Source organism: Aspergillus melleus (genome assembly GCF_016097325.1).
Source record: "Aspergillus melleus strain CBS 546.65 chromosome Unknown contig2, whole genome shotgun sequence".
NCBI lineage: Eukaryota > Fungi > Ascomycota > Eurotiomycetes > Eurotiales > Aspergillaceae > Aspergillus > Aspergillus melleus.
The window spans coordinates 916251-933129 of record NW_025763371.1 but is presented as its reverse complement, the minus strand read 5'-3'; the positions used below and the strand labels follow the sequence as shown (position 1 = coordinate 933129).

At 49.0% G+C, this 16879-nt stretch overlaps 3 protein-coding genes across 3 annotated transcripts; 1 reads left to right on the top strand and 2 right to left on the bottom strand.

Annotated features, from left to right (window-relative positions):
- Positions 1-2329: 2329 nt before the first annotated feature.
- Positions 2330-3448, top strand: LDX57_003186 (uncharacterized protein; the record flags this gene model as incomplete). The annotated part of the gene is made up of 1 exon (XM_046084828.1): positions 2330-3448. One exon carries the CDS (start codon positions 2330-2332, stop codon positions 3446-3448), a length of 1119 nt encoding a protein of 372 aa, XP_045940791.1.
- Positions 3449-4521: 1073 nt separating this feature from the next.
- Positions 4522-5187, bottom strand: TRX1 (thioredoxin family protein; the record flags this gene model as incomplete). Its single annotated transcript, XM_046084827.1, has 2 exons — positions 4974-5187; positions 4522-4819 (listed from the first exon to the last, which is right to left on the bottom strand). Exons 1-2 carry the CDS (start codon positions 5003-5005, stop codon positions 4522-4524), a joined length of 330 nt encoding a protein of 109 aa, XP_045940790.1. The 5' UTR covers positions 5006-5187.
- A 1177-nt stretch (positions 5188-6364) lies between these two features.
- LDX57_003184 (uncharacterized protein) lies at positions 6365-8680 on the bottom strand (the record flags this gene model as incomplete). Its single annotated transcript, XM_046084826.1, has 1 exon — positions 6365-8680. The coding sequence occupies one exon, from the start codon at positions 8678-8680 to the stop codon at positions 6365-6367; it is 2316 nt and encodes a 771-aa protein (XP_045940789.1).
- Between the last annotated feature and the right edge of the window lie 8199 nt (positions 8681-16879).

Below are 16879 nucleotides of genomic sequence, written 5' to 3'. Positions count from 1 at the left end.
ATGAACTTCCGGAATGAGTAAATGTACAACTGTGATTATGCAACAGAATCATCGACCACGAGTTAATAACACCCAATCTCTGGACTCAATCGACAATCAAAAACCCATAGCTGCGGCTGTGGCTACGGGTAACGGAACACACGGGAAATGGAGCATGGGCGCTCAATCAAAGATCTACACACCAGGCTGAGCTGAATTATGGAGTCCAGTATACGTCGCCATTGCGTGTGGGTGGTTAAGTGTGGACTGGAATTCCGAATGAAATTCGGATGAAGTCAATTAATCTATTTGAATATTTCCATTATATCATCATAAGTAAGTCTCGGCGCAAGCGAGGACAAACGGAGCCCTATCATTCGCCCAGTCCAACAGTTCACAAGCCGTCTATCAAATCCTTTCGATCGATCCGAGATCTCGTCCCCGAGTCTTCTCCGGCCCGGAGGAATCTAACTGTCTAAGTCACCACTTAAGTTGACTTAACACGACCAAGACAGGACCCAGTTGCGATCATCGTAAGCACTTGCCACCTTAGCCTCTCGTAGTCAGTCTAGCGGTTTAGTTTCCAGTAGATAGGGGGGCAGACTAACTGATCCGGGTAATTATCTAGCATTTGACTGCTTTGACAGTTGACATATAGCTACGAAACAACTGACACTAAACGGTAAACGCCGACAGGGGATCGTGTCAAGTCCCCTGGGCCCTGTCAGTTGGGATCAGTGATGCGCGGATGTGGAGTGGAGAGCGTCGATCGGAATATAATTATACTGAAGTCGTTGTAACGTAGTATTCGACTCGCTCTAATGTGACTATTTCTCATAGCTTTGGTATGGTTTTGAAGGCTATAGATGGGTATACCCCTATCCTCGGGAAACTCGGACGCAGTGTACTGTGAAGGTATGCTCAGGAGGTGCAGCAGGGCGCAACGCCGCAATTGCCTGTGCACCCAGCTAGCCACCTCATGTACATCCCTACATACGGGGTATACACTGTACGTACGTGGCCAATAAACTAGTCCATCCATTCTGCTGGCGACTTGCATTTGCATTGCAGGTCAGGGTGCAGTGCCCTCCATCAATTGTGCCGACCGCCAATGCTCCGTGGCCTAGGAAATGCCAATGGGTACTCAGTATGCATGATTGTGGGTATGCTGTCGCCTCTGTTGTAGCCGAGAGCTAGGGTTCAGCTGGTGATTGATTGCGCTGGAGATTTTTAATTTAAGGCAAGTGGGGTGGATGGGATACGACCATAATGCAACTGAGTTCCGTGGTATTTTGTTATCGCTAGTGAATACTTGCACTGCATTAAACTAACATGAATTCCGAGGTTATCATTATAGCTGCTGTGTGCTCTGAACTGTGGAAGCTGTAGATCATGGCGAAAAAATCTAGGTCGTTGTGTGACCTTGCATGCTGTACTAGACCAGATGGACATTGTGCATCTAAAACATACTTCCTTCTCTATAGTATGGAATCGTCTATCTGTAGACCCTTCGCTTAAGCCACTTGATTCGATATTCAAGGTACGTTCGTGTACGATCTTATCAAGATTTTCATTTCCATACCACACAACCACCGAGCACATCAGACCGAGAGTCTACCTAGACTTGACGCTTCGGTTGATATACCTTACAAATTAACAGTCGAGTCAAACCGCTCGTAAGAACAGGGAAATGTCAAAAAATATCACATGGGTCGGTCGTCCCTCTTCACATGTCAACGACACTCGCTATTCTCGCAATATACAGGCCGCCGCATCGGTAGAAACAGGATCCAGCAATCTCGTCGGAGCAAGGCTCTATTTGTTCGACTTAGCATACTCTGAGGATTGGAGCTCCAGGGTTGAAAGCTATGCGCGTGAGATTTTTACTACGTTTTAAAAACGTGGCTGGACGCAGATTCTTGGCCGGCAGAATCCCAGTGCCAGCGGCAAGGGGTGAACGGGTGATAGCTGTCAGTCTTATGGCTAGTTCCGTCAATTGTCATTTTTCTCCCTATATCTTAGATGTTATGGATCTTCCATAATGAAACGGCTACTTTCTTCGCGTTCTGGTTTTTGCCTCTCCCAAAGATTATCGTCTTTTACTGTTCCTATCCAAAAACAAAAGTCACTACTTCACCTCAACCAACTCCATCGCACATTCTATGCCAGTGCGTTCCACTCAAAGACGCATAGCAATGACTCTACACCCCAACATATATACGAACCTCTAGAAGGCATAGAGAGACTTGAAAACTACCGACCAGGAGGCTATCACCCGATACAAATCGGCGATCAGTTTCAAGGCCGTTATCAAATTGTCCACAAGCTCGGCCACGGTTCCTATTCCACCATGTGGCTTGCACGCGATATCCAGTCCAAGAAATACGTCGCCGTGAAAGTCTGTACGGCGGATTCGAAACCACGAGAAGTCGGTGTCCTGTCGGATCTTAGGACTAGCTCGCGGTGTTGCTCTGGTCAACCCTTAGGCAAAACCATGATCCCCTCAATCACAGACCAGTTCAGCATTTCAGGTCCAAATGGTACCCATGATTGCTACGTAGGAGCTCTAGGGAGAGCTAGTCTCGCGGGTTTAAAAGACGGATCATGGATCCGTTTGTTTCGACCGGATGTTGCCCGCGTATTAGCTGCGCAACTAGTTCTCGCTGTCGAATATATCCACGCTCAAGGATGTGTGCACGGGGATCTTCATCTAGGGAATATTCTCCTCGAAATGCCTCCTGGATTCGACCAGCTCTCCGTCGAGAATCTTTACAAGGAATATGGAGAACCAGAACTAGACCCAGTGATTCATTTAGATGGAAAGCCGCTTCCACCTAATATACCATCCCACGGCGTTGTGCCCGTCTGGCTCGGAAAAGCAAGCGAGGACATCACTCTCGCAGAAGCTAAACTCCTCATCACAGATTTCGGCGAAGCGTTTTCCCCGTCCAAAGAATCACAGTACGAATATCGCACTCCCCTGATCCTCCGCCCTCCGGAGGCCCGATTCGAACCTGAATCGCCCCTCTCTTTCCCATCGGATATCTGGACCCTCGCGTGCTCTATCTGGACTCTTATCGCCCAGAGACCGTTGTTCGAGGGTTTCATGGCTACTCAGGATGACATGACCTGCGAACATGTTGATACTCTGGGTATTTTGCCGCGTGAGTGGTGGGGGAGATGGGATGCGCGGCATGATCGATTCACCGAGGATGGCACGCCCATTAACAGGAATCCGTACCGATCATGGGACGATCGGTTTGAGGATAGTGTGCAGCAGCCGAGACGAGAGTGTGGGATGGTAACGTTTGATGAGGAGGAGAGAGATGCTGTTTCGAAGATGTTACGGGCCATGCTCGCTTTTAGGCCTGAGGATCGGATTACGGCGAGGCAGGTTCTTGATGAGGAGTGGATGGTTAAATGGGCCTTGCCTCTGTATTATGACTCTCGACGTAAAGAGAGGTGGTGATGTTCTGCTCGGTTGAATCAAGGGGACGTGCTATACACAATACCCAGTCCAGGCTGCGTCCATGCGAGGGAACGGACCCACAAGGGCACGCTCATCTTGAAGAGGAAGAATGTGCCTTAGAGTGAACTACTACGAACACAGGTAGTACCAGTATCCTAAGAAACATCTCCTCCCAGTTCTTTCTATTCCTTGCGTTATTTCCTACCTAAACTAGGAGTAAGTGTACTATTCAAGTTTAGATCTATTTACTTTCTCAAAGACAATTCTCAAATTCTGTATTGGCTATATCAATCTCTATGCCTATTCTCTTCTAGACATTTCTAGCAAAACAAAACACCCTGCTAACCTTAAGGTACCTAGTAAACTTCAGAATCCCCAGAAATCCTCTAGTACTGGTTACACACCTCTCAGGATAATCAGAGCGATATACACTATCTATCCATCAGAACTATTCTCGACTCTAGATCTATCTATATAATCTTATCTGAAACTCTCGATGCAAATCACTACTGCAGTAGCAAAGTCTACACATACCTGATTAACATGATATTATTCAATAAGAAAGATCATACTACCGCTTCTCGCCACTCGTCTGATCTAGCCCCACGCAGAAACTAATACGATATGATATGATGTGTGCATGCAGATATCTGCATGATCGACCCCTGTCTGAGCTGGTCTGGTGATCTGATCTATGAATAGATATCTTTATTGCCTGCAGGTGGGCGTAAGAGGCACCTTTAATGGTATGTCCCGATGGTCATCATTTGTTGTCATATGATACCTTTCATCTATCTACTATAGCGTCTACAGTGGAATGCTACACTTGTAGCATTACAAAACCAAAAAGATAACACAACAACGTCACCAGTGGCACCGATCATGAGATCCATCTATTCATCAACAAGGATACAGAAAACGTGAAAGAAAAAGGTCCGGTTCAATTAGGCACAGATGATATCTTCAATCGTTTCATTCAGCAAAACACACAAGATACATTATCGATTGATATTGCTGTTCAACAATTCCACCACCCTCAAACAAAAACACGAAGAATACACAGATATCCCAATTTACGCAATCAAGCTCTTAATACCGGCCTCCAGGGCAGGGGGGTTGGCGCCAACGACGTCAGAGACCTTCTGGCCCTTGTTGAAGAGCATGAAGGTGGGCATGGCGCGGACACCGAGCTCGGCGGCAACCCCGGACAGCTGGTCGACGTCGATCTTGTAGAACTTGGCCTGGGGGTAGGCCTCGCTGAACTGGGCGAGCTTGGGCGCGATGGCCTTGCAGGGTCCGCACCATTCGGCGAAGCAGTCGAGGACGACGAGGTCCTGGGATTCGAGGACCTTCTCCTTGAACTCGGCCTCGCTGTTTTGGATTGGGTTAGTTATTGGTTTTGAAGGAGGGGGGTGATTTGTTTGATAATGGGATGTGGAAAGGGTGGTGAGGGAGAATGGTTAAGAGCGATGTGGAGGGTTAAGAAGGGAGAATCCTCGATATGTGAGAGAAAAGTCAAACATACGTAGTGATATCGACAACGTTTCCGCCAGCCATTTTAGCAGATGAAGGTGAGAATCGAACGGTAGGAGTAGAAGAGAACGAGCGTCCGAATTGGTGGTACGCGGAGAGGGAAGACCGAGGAGTTGATGCGATTGAAGCTCTGGACAAAGATCTAGCAGAGAAGGAAGAGGAAAGGCGGGACGGATTAAAACTATGGAAAGTCGCGAAAGATGATTAGCTCGAAATGAGGGGCAGCGAAGGAGGGGCACAAATTGGAATTTATAACGAATTGCCGGAATGACGTTGTCGTTGTGTTGCCGGGCTGAGTAATCCGTCCGACCGCGCAGTGCAAGTTGCAAACACAGGCGTTGGCTGGACTCAAAAGGAGGGCTTAGAGCTTACCAAGATGCTCGGGTGAGACGGAGCAGATTAGTGGTGGACTGATTTGTCAATCGGATGGAATGCATCTTTTTTTTTCTTGTCTGTCTGTCTGGTCTATGTTACAAAGCGGCTGACTGGCTGGAAAAAGAGGCAAGAAGAGTGAGCTGACAGAGGAAGAAGCCGAGAGAACAACGTTCGGGCGGTGACCGGAAGATGCTGGCAACGTAAAAGCGGCGAATGGCGTGCTCCCGTGCTTATGAAGCAGTCGGGTCTGGATCTCGGCGATTGACTCGGTGATTGCTTCGGTTTTGGTGCCTCAGGCAGGAAAGGTCCCGGCCAGCTATGGTCGCCTGAGGCATCAAGACATGGTCTTACGATCTCTTCTGGCAGATGACCTGGCTACCTTTCGTAGGTACTCATTCAGACTCATCAAGATTAGCCAACTTACAACTCACGTCTAATACATACTACACTGCGATACTACTGCATAATGGCAGAAATATGTCCATTGAATTGAAGAAAATGAGAATGCTCCAAGTCTATCGAGAGAATAATTTTCATCCAGAACGCTGGACACCTAGAGCCGTTGCAATAGGCACTGCAAGCTTCATCCAAACTTCCGCTGATATGGGGGTATCAACAAACACAAGAACTAACAAAGTCCACCAACACTAAATCCACTAAGCAGGAATATGGGGTGCTTAGTTCGCATTGGAGCATTCAAGAAATACAAGGGTGGCATTATCCAGTACCACCGAAAGGGGTTCAAAGCCATATAAAAGGGGGGTTCTCGGGGAGGGGGTTCTTCGAACATATGAAAAGAGTGTGACAAAGGAAAGTGGTAGATCAAAAGAGTGACTGGGGGTATATACTTCGAAACGCATATTAAATATCTAAGATAGAATCGGAGGGGCTCAGAATCTGAAAGGTGGTCGGTGAATGTTCCAGCACATCACAACAGGATCCCGAAAAGGGGCTGTCCTTCCGGTGTTCAAAGGCACAGCCCGGTTCTTAGCACCAGCTCAGCGGTGTTCAATGGCCATGTCCGCTGTCATAGCCGTCTTCTTTGGCGAAATGGTACTCGGCGGAATGCTCCTCGATCGGACTGAATTCCTCGTCCGCAATGACGGAGTTGAGGATCCCTTCGTTCGATTTCGGTCGGATTGCAGGAGTCACGAGAACTGGCCGCCGCGCAACATGGTCGTGCCAATTCTCCTCCGACGCTGCCGGTGCCTGAACCATGTCGAAATCATGGTCGGGTTCGCTGACCACATGGCTGGCTCGGGGTGGCTCGTCGTTAATGGTACTGAATTTGACCAATTCCTCGCCGTTGTTGGCAGCCTCGTCTTCTTTCGGTCCTTCGCTCCCTTCATCCAACCTTCTCCTGGATGAACTTAAGCTCGGACGAACCGGGTTGCTCGTTCTTTGCGAAATGCGGCGTAGGAATTGCCCGGACATCCATGATCCTTCGGAATCGATCGAGGCCAGCGACTGTGACAAGGGTACATTTTCTGCGTCGCCTTCCATGCTCTCGCCGGTCCAAGAATGGTGATGGTTTCCGTTGGCATCCGGTAGGTCCACGTCAGACCCGGGAATAGGGTATCGCGAAACCATGGACGGTTCATGTTCGTCGAGTTGATCAGCGGGCTCTTCGGGGATGTCCGGTGACTGAAGGCGAGAGTCGGGAGGGGAGAGTGGCTCATCTCCAAAATGTTCGGTGAACTTGGACTGAGAGCGCTTGATTGTACCCGAATGTAGGAATGTCTTGGGAGGCACGTAGGGTGGCGGTCCAGATGACTGGGTGGAAACCTTGAAAAATGATTCGTGCGAGGTGTTGTTAGAAATTTCTGATCGTTGATCGTGGAATCGTTCACGGTATCTTCGCTTGAGACGTGAACTGCCCCGTCGGAAAATCGACGATATCGTGTTCATCCGACCATTGCCGTGGTCGGACAGGCGTCGTTCTGAGTCGACAGTTCGGGATAAATCAGAGGTAGATTCCCGACCCATGCCGTTGACCTGGGATGAAGACGGACTATGCAAAGTACTTCGCGACATGCCCATTTCCTGAGACGGAGCAAAGCTGCGGCGCATGGCCAACTTCGGCTCCCGAATAGAGCTGTCGTCAATATTGCCAATGACATTGACACTTTCGGTGGATTCACGGACGTTGCGACGAGCATCCTTGGAAGCATCCCGCAACCATGAGCCGGCAGGGTCGGCAGACTGGACGGATGTCATTTCGTGGGCTTTGGACGCATCATCTTCGCCTGCACGATCGGTTTCAACGTGATTCTCGGCACCTGGCCGGCCTCGCTGAACCTGAGCACTGTCCTCCTTTTCGTCCTGGTGAACACGAGCCGCAGATTCACGCTCCGCTTCCAATCTTTGCCGCTCAGCGGTACGTTGGAGTTTACGTTGAAGTCTCTCCTGGTCTTCGATTTGTTTTCTTTCCTTTCGTCGACGATCTCTTTCCAGCAGCTCCCTCAAGGCGCCGGCATCCAGATCATCGGCCAGTCTATCCACTCTTTTCTTCGAGTAGGCATTTTCCTCCGCAACAGAGACGGCCGGTGTCTTTTCCTTCCGGGTTGACCCCTCGGATGTTTTCTGGCTCTTGGCGGTCGGAACTCGAGGGGCTTCGACGTATCGGATGACGGGACGCGGGGTCCAAGCACTGAGCCCGTTTACTTTGAAGGTGTAGGAGTCCGCAAAATCGGAGAGCGACGACGCGGAGTCACGAAGGGAGAGGCTGAGTTCGGATTGCTGTCGATCAGATCGTCGACTATGAGTCCTCGGAGGTCGACGGGTGTCGACCGAGAGGTTGTCTCCGGATTGCTGGTAGGAACGGTGGGGAATATCAATCGGCGAGGAAGCCATCAGACGGATTTCTCGCTCTCTGGCGATCTCGTAGGCCTTTCGCTTGCTCAGCTTTTTCTTCAGGACCGCGGGACCATTCTCGGCACGTTTCGATTTCACCAGCGACATCGAGGGGTGGTCTTGACCGACGGTCGAGCGAGAGGCATGACCATCGTGACGGTAGCCTGTCCGGGAGGCCTGATCCCGTGCGTCTCTCATGGAGGCAGCCTGCTCGTGGTCTGACGTAGGTGCAGGGAGGCGATGAGGCTGAAAAGGGGGCGAAGTCTCACTCAAGGAAGTCGAGAGGTCGCCCACGGGGTTAGAGTGTCGGTTTTTTTGCCGCTTCGATTGCTTGCGTGAAGGTTTTCTCCCCAGTTTAGTGGTATCCAAGCTATGACGTTGTTCCTGCGACAAGCGGGCATCCTCGACAGCGCCATTATCCAACTGGATGGTATGTCGCTTACTTTTCCGACCAAATGGCCATATCGCCATGACGTCCGCTCACATACACCCGCGCACAAAGTCTAAGGTGAACAGAGCTGAATTCGGATGTGTGAAGGGGGCGCGGGTGACTGAAGTCATGGGTGGGAGGAAAAGATTAAAAAAGACGAAGTGGCGCGGGCACGAGACCGGGTGAAGTGTGGGAGCCCGAAGTCAAGCTTCTTAAGAACAATAAGAGAAACCTCAGCAAGCTAGCGAGCAAGCCAGCGAGCTAAAAAGGATTAATAGAAGATAGGAGTCGGGATAAGGTGCTCGAGAGTCGAAGTCGAGACCTGGTAAGGCGATAGTTTGAGAAGCTAGACAGCAAAACCAAAACAAGATTTTAAAAAACGGTAAGAGGGAATAGCGTTTGGAGTACGGAGGGAAGTAGTAAGGATCCCCAGGTGCTGAGAGGGACCGGGGCAGAGGAACTATTGGTTTAGAACGAACGGATGGAAGAAGTAGTTTAGGAGGACTATCAAGTTGGTGGTGAGACTCCAAGCCACACACCACATGGAGTGGCAAACCAACAGAGTTCTCGGTAGGTAGATGGATTATAACCCCGGATGCCTAAGAAAATTAAACGAAAGGAACCCCAAGGGGGAAGAAAGAGAAAAGGAAGGAAAGGAGAAAAACGAGGAGAGGAGAGAAGGATGAAAAAGAGAAGAAAAAAAAGGGAAAAGGGAAGAAAAAGAAAAAGGGAGACAGCAGCAGCGAGCGCAAGAGTAGAAGTGAGCCCGACAAAACAGACCCAAACCCCCAATACCCAAAGGAGTCAAGTCAGAAGGAGGCCGTGAGCGAGGGACTGGCCTGGTGAACTAGAATTATTAGTCCACTAAGGAGGGACTGCGAGGGCCGAGACAAACAAACCGCCCTTTTTTTCTGGGTCACTCAACCAGGGGATCTGCTCTGCTGGTTACACCGTGACTGCCCCCGGGCCCGGCCGTCAACCACCTGAACCAGAAAATCTGAATTTCTCTGGTTTATTTTGGCTTGTTTTGTTTTGTTTTGATTTGGATTTGGATTTGGCTGGGTCATATGGGGTTGTTCTGGCTGTACAGGACATTTACGGAGTCCTGTCGACCTACCTATGTACGGCGCATACAAAATGACTAAAGTGTCTCTCAAAACGGTCCCAATCGGTTGATATGCATGTTCCCGCTTTCTGTCTCTTTTTGGGGGAATGAATCAGAAAGCGTAAGTAAAATAGATTAAATTTAAGCAATCTACGTTCGAGGGTAAGGTACCTATCGACTCTACGAGTGGAAATTAGCCAGAACACAATCAACGCAGATATAATCTACAGAAAAAAGAGGACGTAGATACTCAGAGTGAATCAAAATATAAATGATAAAATGATAAAACATAAAATTAAAAGATAAAAAATCTTCAACGGTGGGGGAAAGGGAAAAGTCGCCCACCGACTGCCAGATTGAAGCCCAATCCCATTGTTACCGCCGACTGGGGCCAGCCATTATTGGTACCTGCCTTAGGGGACCGCCGATAGGTGTAATCGCCGTGACTATCGACGCTGCCGCGCTCCACTCCGCCATCTTTAGAAACATCGCGCCGTGGGCAACTTTGCGCCGGTCTTACCGTTTGGTACCGCTAGCTCACGGGGCAGTTCCACTTGGTGGGATAGCGTGTTTTCAGTATTACCGTGGTATATTGTAGTCTGTAAATAATGGGAGTTTCTTGGCACAGCCTCGATAGGAAAACTATTATGGTCGACTATCTACGGAGTACGGTAGAGTGAGCATCGAGCACATACTGCCCTCGTTCTGGAGAACTATCACCGGAGAGTGATAGTATGTATGTACTAGGTACTGTACTAAAAAGTCAGGATCACCGAATGCCAACTGTCAAGATTCGCTCTCTCGTCAGCCCGACAGCGACGGAAGTCCTCGGTAGCCAGACAAGCAAGCAACCTGCTTGGCCGATACATATCTACGGGCGCATATAGTTACCTACTGTGCACGGTGTAAGATGTAAGTTGCAACAGGGTGCTACTGCTAGAGAAGTCATGACCGTCAATCGCAGAACCCTCAATCTCAATCTGTCTGCAGCAGACCTCGTCAACCCCAAAAACCCCATGAGTTACAGTCGTTCCTTTCCCCTCCGCAATGCAATCCCATTTAGAATTCTCCTGCAGGGGCCGCCCGAGCCATACGGCCCTGGGCACTCTCGCAGCATCTCTCGCCGACCCGGTTGCCATAGCCTATGGGTGCCCTGGCTCTCCGGGCCCATGCTACTACCGCATATGCTGATTATTATCTCTCGGCGGCCATGATCTCATCGGAATTGATCACCACTAGAGTCTTCGATCTGGTCGGTACAACTGTATATCTGTGTACACAGTGTCTCGTACCTATGTATGTGTATGTATACCAACTCGTATGCAGCCCCAGAGCCCGGGCGGAGACAGTCCCAGAGTCTCTCAGGCACCAAAAAGATGACGATGGGCGATGATGTCAGTGGATCTCTGCAGGATTCAGCGTGATTGGGCAGTGGATATGAGGAATTGAAAGACGGGCAAATCATAGGCAGAAGGAATGTTTCTGGTGGGGGGGAAAGTTGTCTGAAGCATGGGATCCATTATCCGTAACGCTAAATCTTAGTCTCGCTTACGCTGGGACGGCAGGGCAGACAAGACAGGCACAAGCAACATTAACAATTCCTTTGGAATCAAACAACAATGACGAACACGGAGATGATCTTTTCTGGATTGAGGTTGATTTAAGATCTGCCTGAGAGGCTGAGATTGTACGCAGTACACAGTAGGTAGATACGTACGTTGAATGAACCGGTCCCATGGCAAGATGACCACGGTCAATGTGTTATCCCTTCCCAAGGAACAAATCGGAGCTGTGAGAGCTTCCAGTCCCATGCGTCCAGCAGCACTCCAGCTCCTCCCGTCCCTCGTCCATCTCACGCTTTCCTGACAGCAATTGACAGGTCCAATGCGCATGGACCAGACGGTGCAGAATCCTGCGCCTATCGATGACATTGTAACGGTCGACTCGTCCAGGTCGGGTGGGGCTTTGTTTTGATCAACTAAATCCTCAGGACCCAAGGTTCAGAACGCCAAAGGGGAGACACTCAGACACTGCTTCGAGCCTTCAACTGCTTTCTCGGACTGGGCTTTCAGCACCAAACCCCGTCGATCCTCCCAAGGGCCCCAGGGCATGATATCCCTGGGTAAGAATGTGTCAGTCTACGTCGGTCTGGACGTCCATCGAACACTCCCGAGTGGAGATGGACTCGGAAGAGATTTTTTATTTTTTTTTTTTTATTTTGTTTCTGTGATTCCCACCATCGGTCTTAGTAATTGTTAATTAAACACTCAACGCCTGGTTTCTCCCCCTCTCCTCGACAAGAGTAGCGTGCCTACTTGCCTCCACAGGCCCAGTCCGGGACTGAATTCCCGCATCTCTTCTTCGTTAAACCCACCCGCGGGAGGGGTCATTTCCTTCCTTGCAGATTTTATCATTTTGAGTGGACTCCCATTGCAGTAGGTATGTTAGAGCACGAAGTACTGTCTGTTGTTGTTGACAAAGGAGCCAAGAGGAAAGAAAGCAAGCCATCAAAGACGGCCCCGTTTTCCAGAAATACCGAAACCAGCCCGTCCAGCGCCATGGGACAATTTACCCGAGTTGTCAGTCCTGAACCACATTTCTCTGGACGTTATCATTGGCGTGTTGTCGAGCCCCAGATCTCCAGCAGACTACGTACGACTGTTAGTATGGGTCTCTGGGTTCCCGTTTCCGACATTACCGCCGACGCTGGGATCTCTTCTCTCATGTCGGTCAAGTCAGGTCCTTGAGATTAAATGTCTCTCATTTCACCTGTGCGGTGCGGATGAATGTACATCTGTCCTGCGCATTCCTATCCCAACAGGGAGAAAAGAGGGGGTCCAGTCAACGACGATTCCGGTGAATACGGGAGGGCGCACTGTTGAGTAACCCGGGCGGATTTGAAGTGCCGGAACTCATTCAATCAATCACCACTGACCGGCGATAATCAGTGGATCGTCTGTTCCTGCATCTAATTTACCACACTGATCCCGACCAGATCTCAATCTCGTGAGGGGGATGGTCTTATGAAAGTGAAACATCAGACAAGTCGTGGAGGGGGAAACGGGGGCATGCTAATGGTGGTTTTTGGTGGTCCTTGCATGGACGAAGCAGGTACATCCTGATTCTGAGTCCCTGTTCCCTTCAGACGGGTTCCTATCCGGAAGGGATTCGGCCGCCGTTCATGAGCACTCAGGCACAACGTCAGGCACGGCGGCAATTGGCGAGTAACGCCGTAGAGATCGAGGGGAAATTGGTCCAAACGTGATACCCGAGAGGAGGGGAAGTTGCACATTTTCATCTCGATACAGAGATCTTTTATGCACGTCATCTCCAAGGTAGATTAGAGCGACGGAGGCTGCCCTGTATGCATTGTATGTATTGTATGTATATTGTGTAATTCGACAGGTCTTTCCTCTTTCGGATTCTTTATTTCTCTTCCACGCAGGACAGATACAGCTGTGTCCCCCGTAAGACATGGTACCTGTGATCATCGCTGCTGATAGGCGGTTTAATTTCTTTTGATCAAAGTCGATCCAAGCCGGTGGGTCTAATGTCAGCGAGCGTATCGGCCTTGTATCTTCAATAATACACGCCCTGGATTCGCCGTAACTAAAAGCAGGTACATACATAACACCGTACTCAGTCCCTGGGCTTGCCAGGAACATAAACTTAAGGCTAAGAGAGCCGACCAAGTTTATTAATATTAGATTAAGATTAGAGATTGTCGCCGGAGAAAGACTTCTATCTTACTGCGATCGGTCGGAATCGATCGATACGAAGTAGATGGTCCGTGAAGAAGTCTTAGCAAGTAATCCCGAGGTCCTACTCCAGCGTCCAGGCCTATGCACTTGCACCTATCTAACAGTACCTAGGTAACTACGGCTCACTGGACCCATTACCATATAGACCAAAGTACCGTTTTCCCCCACGACCAGCAGCGAGGGGTCGACCGAAGGATTGGTCACTTAGGAGATGATTTGGTATGTGCATCGATTCATACATATGTATACATGCATACTCCGGATACCATCCATCCATTCATAAAAACTGGTTCACGTACATATGTACAGCAGGTGGAAAAATTGCCTGCACCTAACATGATTACCTGTCATATACCACGCAGTGAGTGCAGACCAACAGACTGTCGCCAGGTCTAACTACCTAACTACTTCAAGATTGGTGGTAATTCGGCAAAGATAACAACCGACAGCAGACAGGGCGAATGATTCCTATTATTACGGACTACTGTACAGTACTTACCGATAGGATAAATCAACATGACCTGTCTTCCGACGAACATCACCCTACTACTGTACACATCCTAGTAGTCCCTGCTGCACAGTACATTGGTGGCTCGGGTTACCTGCAGCTGCTGTGGCGCTAGACGCTTTCGCATGGGGCCTAGAACTGGCAACGGAGCGTTGTAAGGCACCACGTTTGGTTTGCGTTGGCAGTGGTCGAGTAGAAAATTATTCGGTCATGGAGGACGGACAGTACAGTAGAACCATTATGTTGGCTATCTACTGTGCTTTCTCCGTTTCGAACTATTAACTTTAACCCGAATTATTAAGTAGATTTGGAAGAGTTCAGTTTGGTTGTTCAATTCGTGATGGGTGGTTGTTTTCCGTCCTGGGATTCACTTTCTTTCTTGAACTTAGACACGCACTTACTCCGAACTGTGTCTTGGCTTTCTCTTTTGTGGCTTTTGAGTTATTTCATACATCCCAACGGTTTTTCTGTTTTGTCTTTGTTTTCTTTGGGCTTTTCCCTCCCGACTTCGATTTACTAAATTCCAAATTTCTACTGTACGAACTAACTTAGTGTAGTTCAATCCTTCCTTCCCTTCTCTCTCTATCTCCTCGTTAACAAACAAAGACCGCAAGTCTTTCCGAATGAGATAAAGAGAAACAAAACTACCGACGGACATCTACAGTCTGAATTAACTTTCCTCCGACACAAGGCCAATGATCAACTCCGATTCCATCATCCGTTCTACACCTACGGAGGACTAGTCACTGGATTTATCCAGTATACATCAACGCCAAGCCAACACCCATTGAATTAGGCGGTTGTTGGCAAACGGGAAAAGCAGAGGGGAGAAAAGACAGCGTCGGCCCAAAGGATGCCCGAAAGCGCGGTACTGGTTGTCCTCAGATGGATCGGTGGGTTGGGTTCTGACAGGATATGATAACTATTCATGTGGGTAAAGCAGAAGGAAAATAACTATGTAGAAGCAGCAGCAGCAGCAACAGGACAAGAAAGCAAATGAACGCCAGAAATAACTAACTCCAACAACGAAAAGTGCACACTTATTGAATCGAATAAATCGTACGGATACAATCCTAGCAAAAATCTCGACTCGATCTATCATTAGTGTTCTGGTCCTTATTTCTCAGTCCCCTCGCCAGGTACATTATGTACAAAGGACCCATACAGAAGTATGCATCTCGGTTGTTAGTCTCTCGACCACGTCCAGACACGCAAGATTACCGAATGTAGCGAGAGAATAAAGAGAAAGACACAGAGGGCAAAAACCCCTGTCAACAGCTGCAGTGCTCCGTACAAACTACTCCCTAAGTAGATATAACTACTCCGTAGAAGGGCACCTAGAGCTGACCCATCCCAGCGCATTAATTTTAACATTTACCGAGTCGAGCGTTTCCGGAGTCGGTTTGGTTCCTTTTCCAGAACGCGGTATCGGCGACTCACGTGGCGACTGAGAAGTCTCTTAATCGACCACGAGTCATGGGTTTTGTCGTTGTTGTTGTTGTTGTTGCCGCTGTCGTCTGTGTTTTCTCCGCTGCCGGATGCAGGGCGGCGAGATGTATTGTGATTGTGTCCGCCAGGTGGATAGTACTGGTTTCGTCCGGATCGGAGGGCAGTGGTCAATGACTCTGAGCCCATTATCTCCTGGATCAGAATCCCTGGTTTCTTGGAGACCAAGAAAATCGAGGTACGGAGTAGAGTGGTAGGTAATAATAAAAAGAGATAATAATGATTTTCCTTTTCCTTTTCCTTTCGGTTCTTAGTTTATGATGTATCTGTATGTGCCTCCGCTTAAGGGTGGGTTTAATGCTGACGAATAGGTCCAGAACACAACTGGATCGATAAAGAATAGATTGGTATGACTTGTTTTCTCTGTTATTTTTTTTATTATTATTTCTTTTGCGAAGGACTTAGATACTAAGGTAGAGGATCGGGATTTCGTCGGCGAACCAGGGTATCGTCGGGTGGAATAATCAGTCGGTTGTAAACGGAGCGGAGATACGGAGGAGGTACTTGGTGTGGCCTGTGGGGTGTTCTTGGTCGGACTGATCCAGATGAAACACAATCACTGGACAGCGATGAGACAAGGTGCCAGGATTATGCCAGAGACAGTAAGAGTCGAAATCGGAACGAAGAACCGGTATAGTAGCAGCAGAGAATGCGTGTTGTGTAGGTAGTGTTGTGGAGGGTGTTTTTTTCTGCTTGGCCTTGACTGACTACGTGTACAGGTACTTCACCAACCACTGTTTACTATTATTGTTGTTGACTTGGGTCTTAGTTGACTACGGCGTACCATGGTTCAGGAGTAGGATGCCAATGCGAAGTTTGGTCCATCTCGGGGCTCTCGGAGGGGCTGTGAAACGGCTCGCCTTCCAGAATCCCGCCTCAGGCCGATCACGGGTCTTGACTGGTTCTTTGGCGAGATCCCGTGAGCAGCACGTGCCTGGTCTCGTGATTGATGGTCAGGTGGGAGTTGGGTCTAGTTGAGAATCATGAGGAGATCCGAGTATCTTGTTAAGCGTTCCGGTCTCGCTCCAAACTGCGGAAACGGCTGACGGCAGATGTGACATCGGATAAAACATCGCCAAATCAATGACAATGAGTTCAATATGACCTAAGGTTGCAGCAGGGAACCCCTCACTGGAGCACGATGGAGTCATGGAGGCAAATTCTTTGCTCTCACCGCATGGGATCTGATAAGGCGATCAACACACCGCCAGATCGGTTGGCCACTCCTACTACCTACTCCACAAGTAAAGAGGATCGGGCAAGAGATCACAAGAGAAGCATCAGGCAGAGAATGGAAGTACTCTGATTGATTTTGGCTAGAGTTGGTACTTAGTACCTAAGGGAAGTCCACAGTTCAATT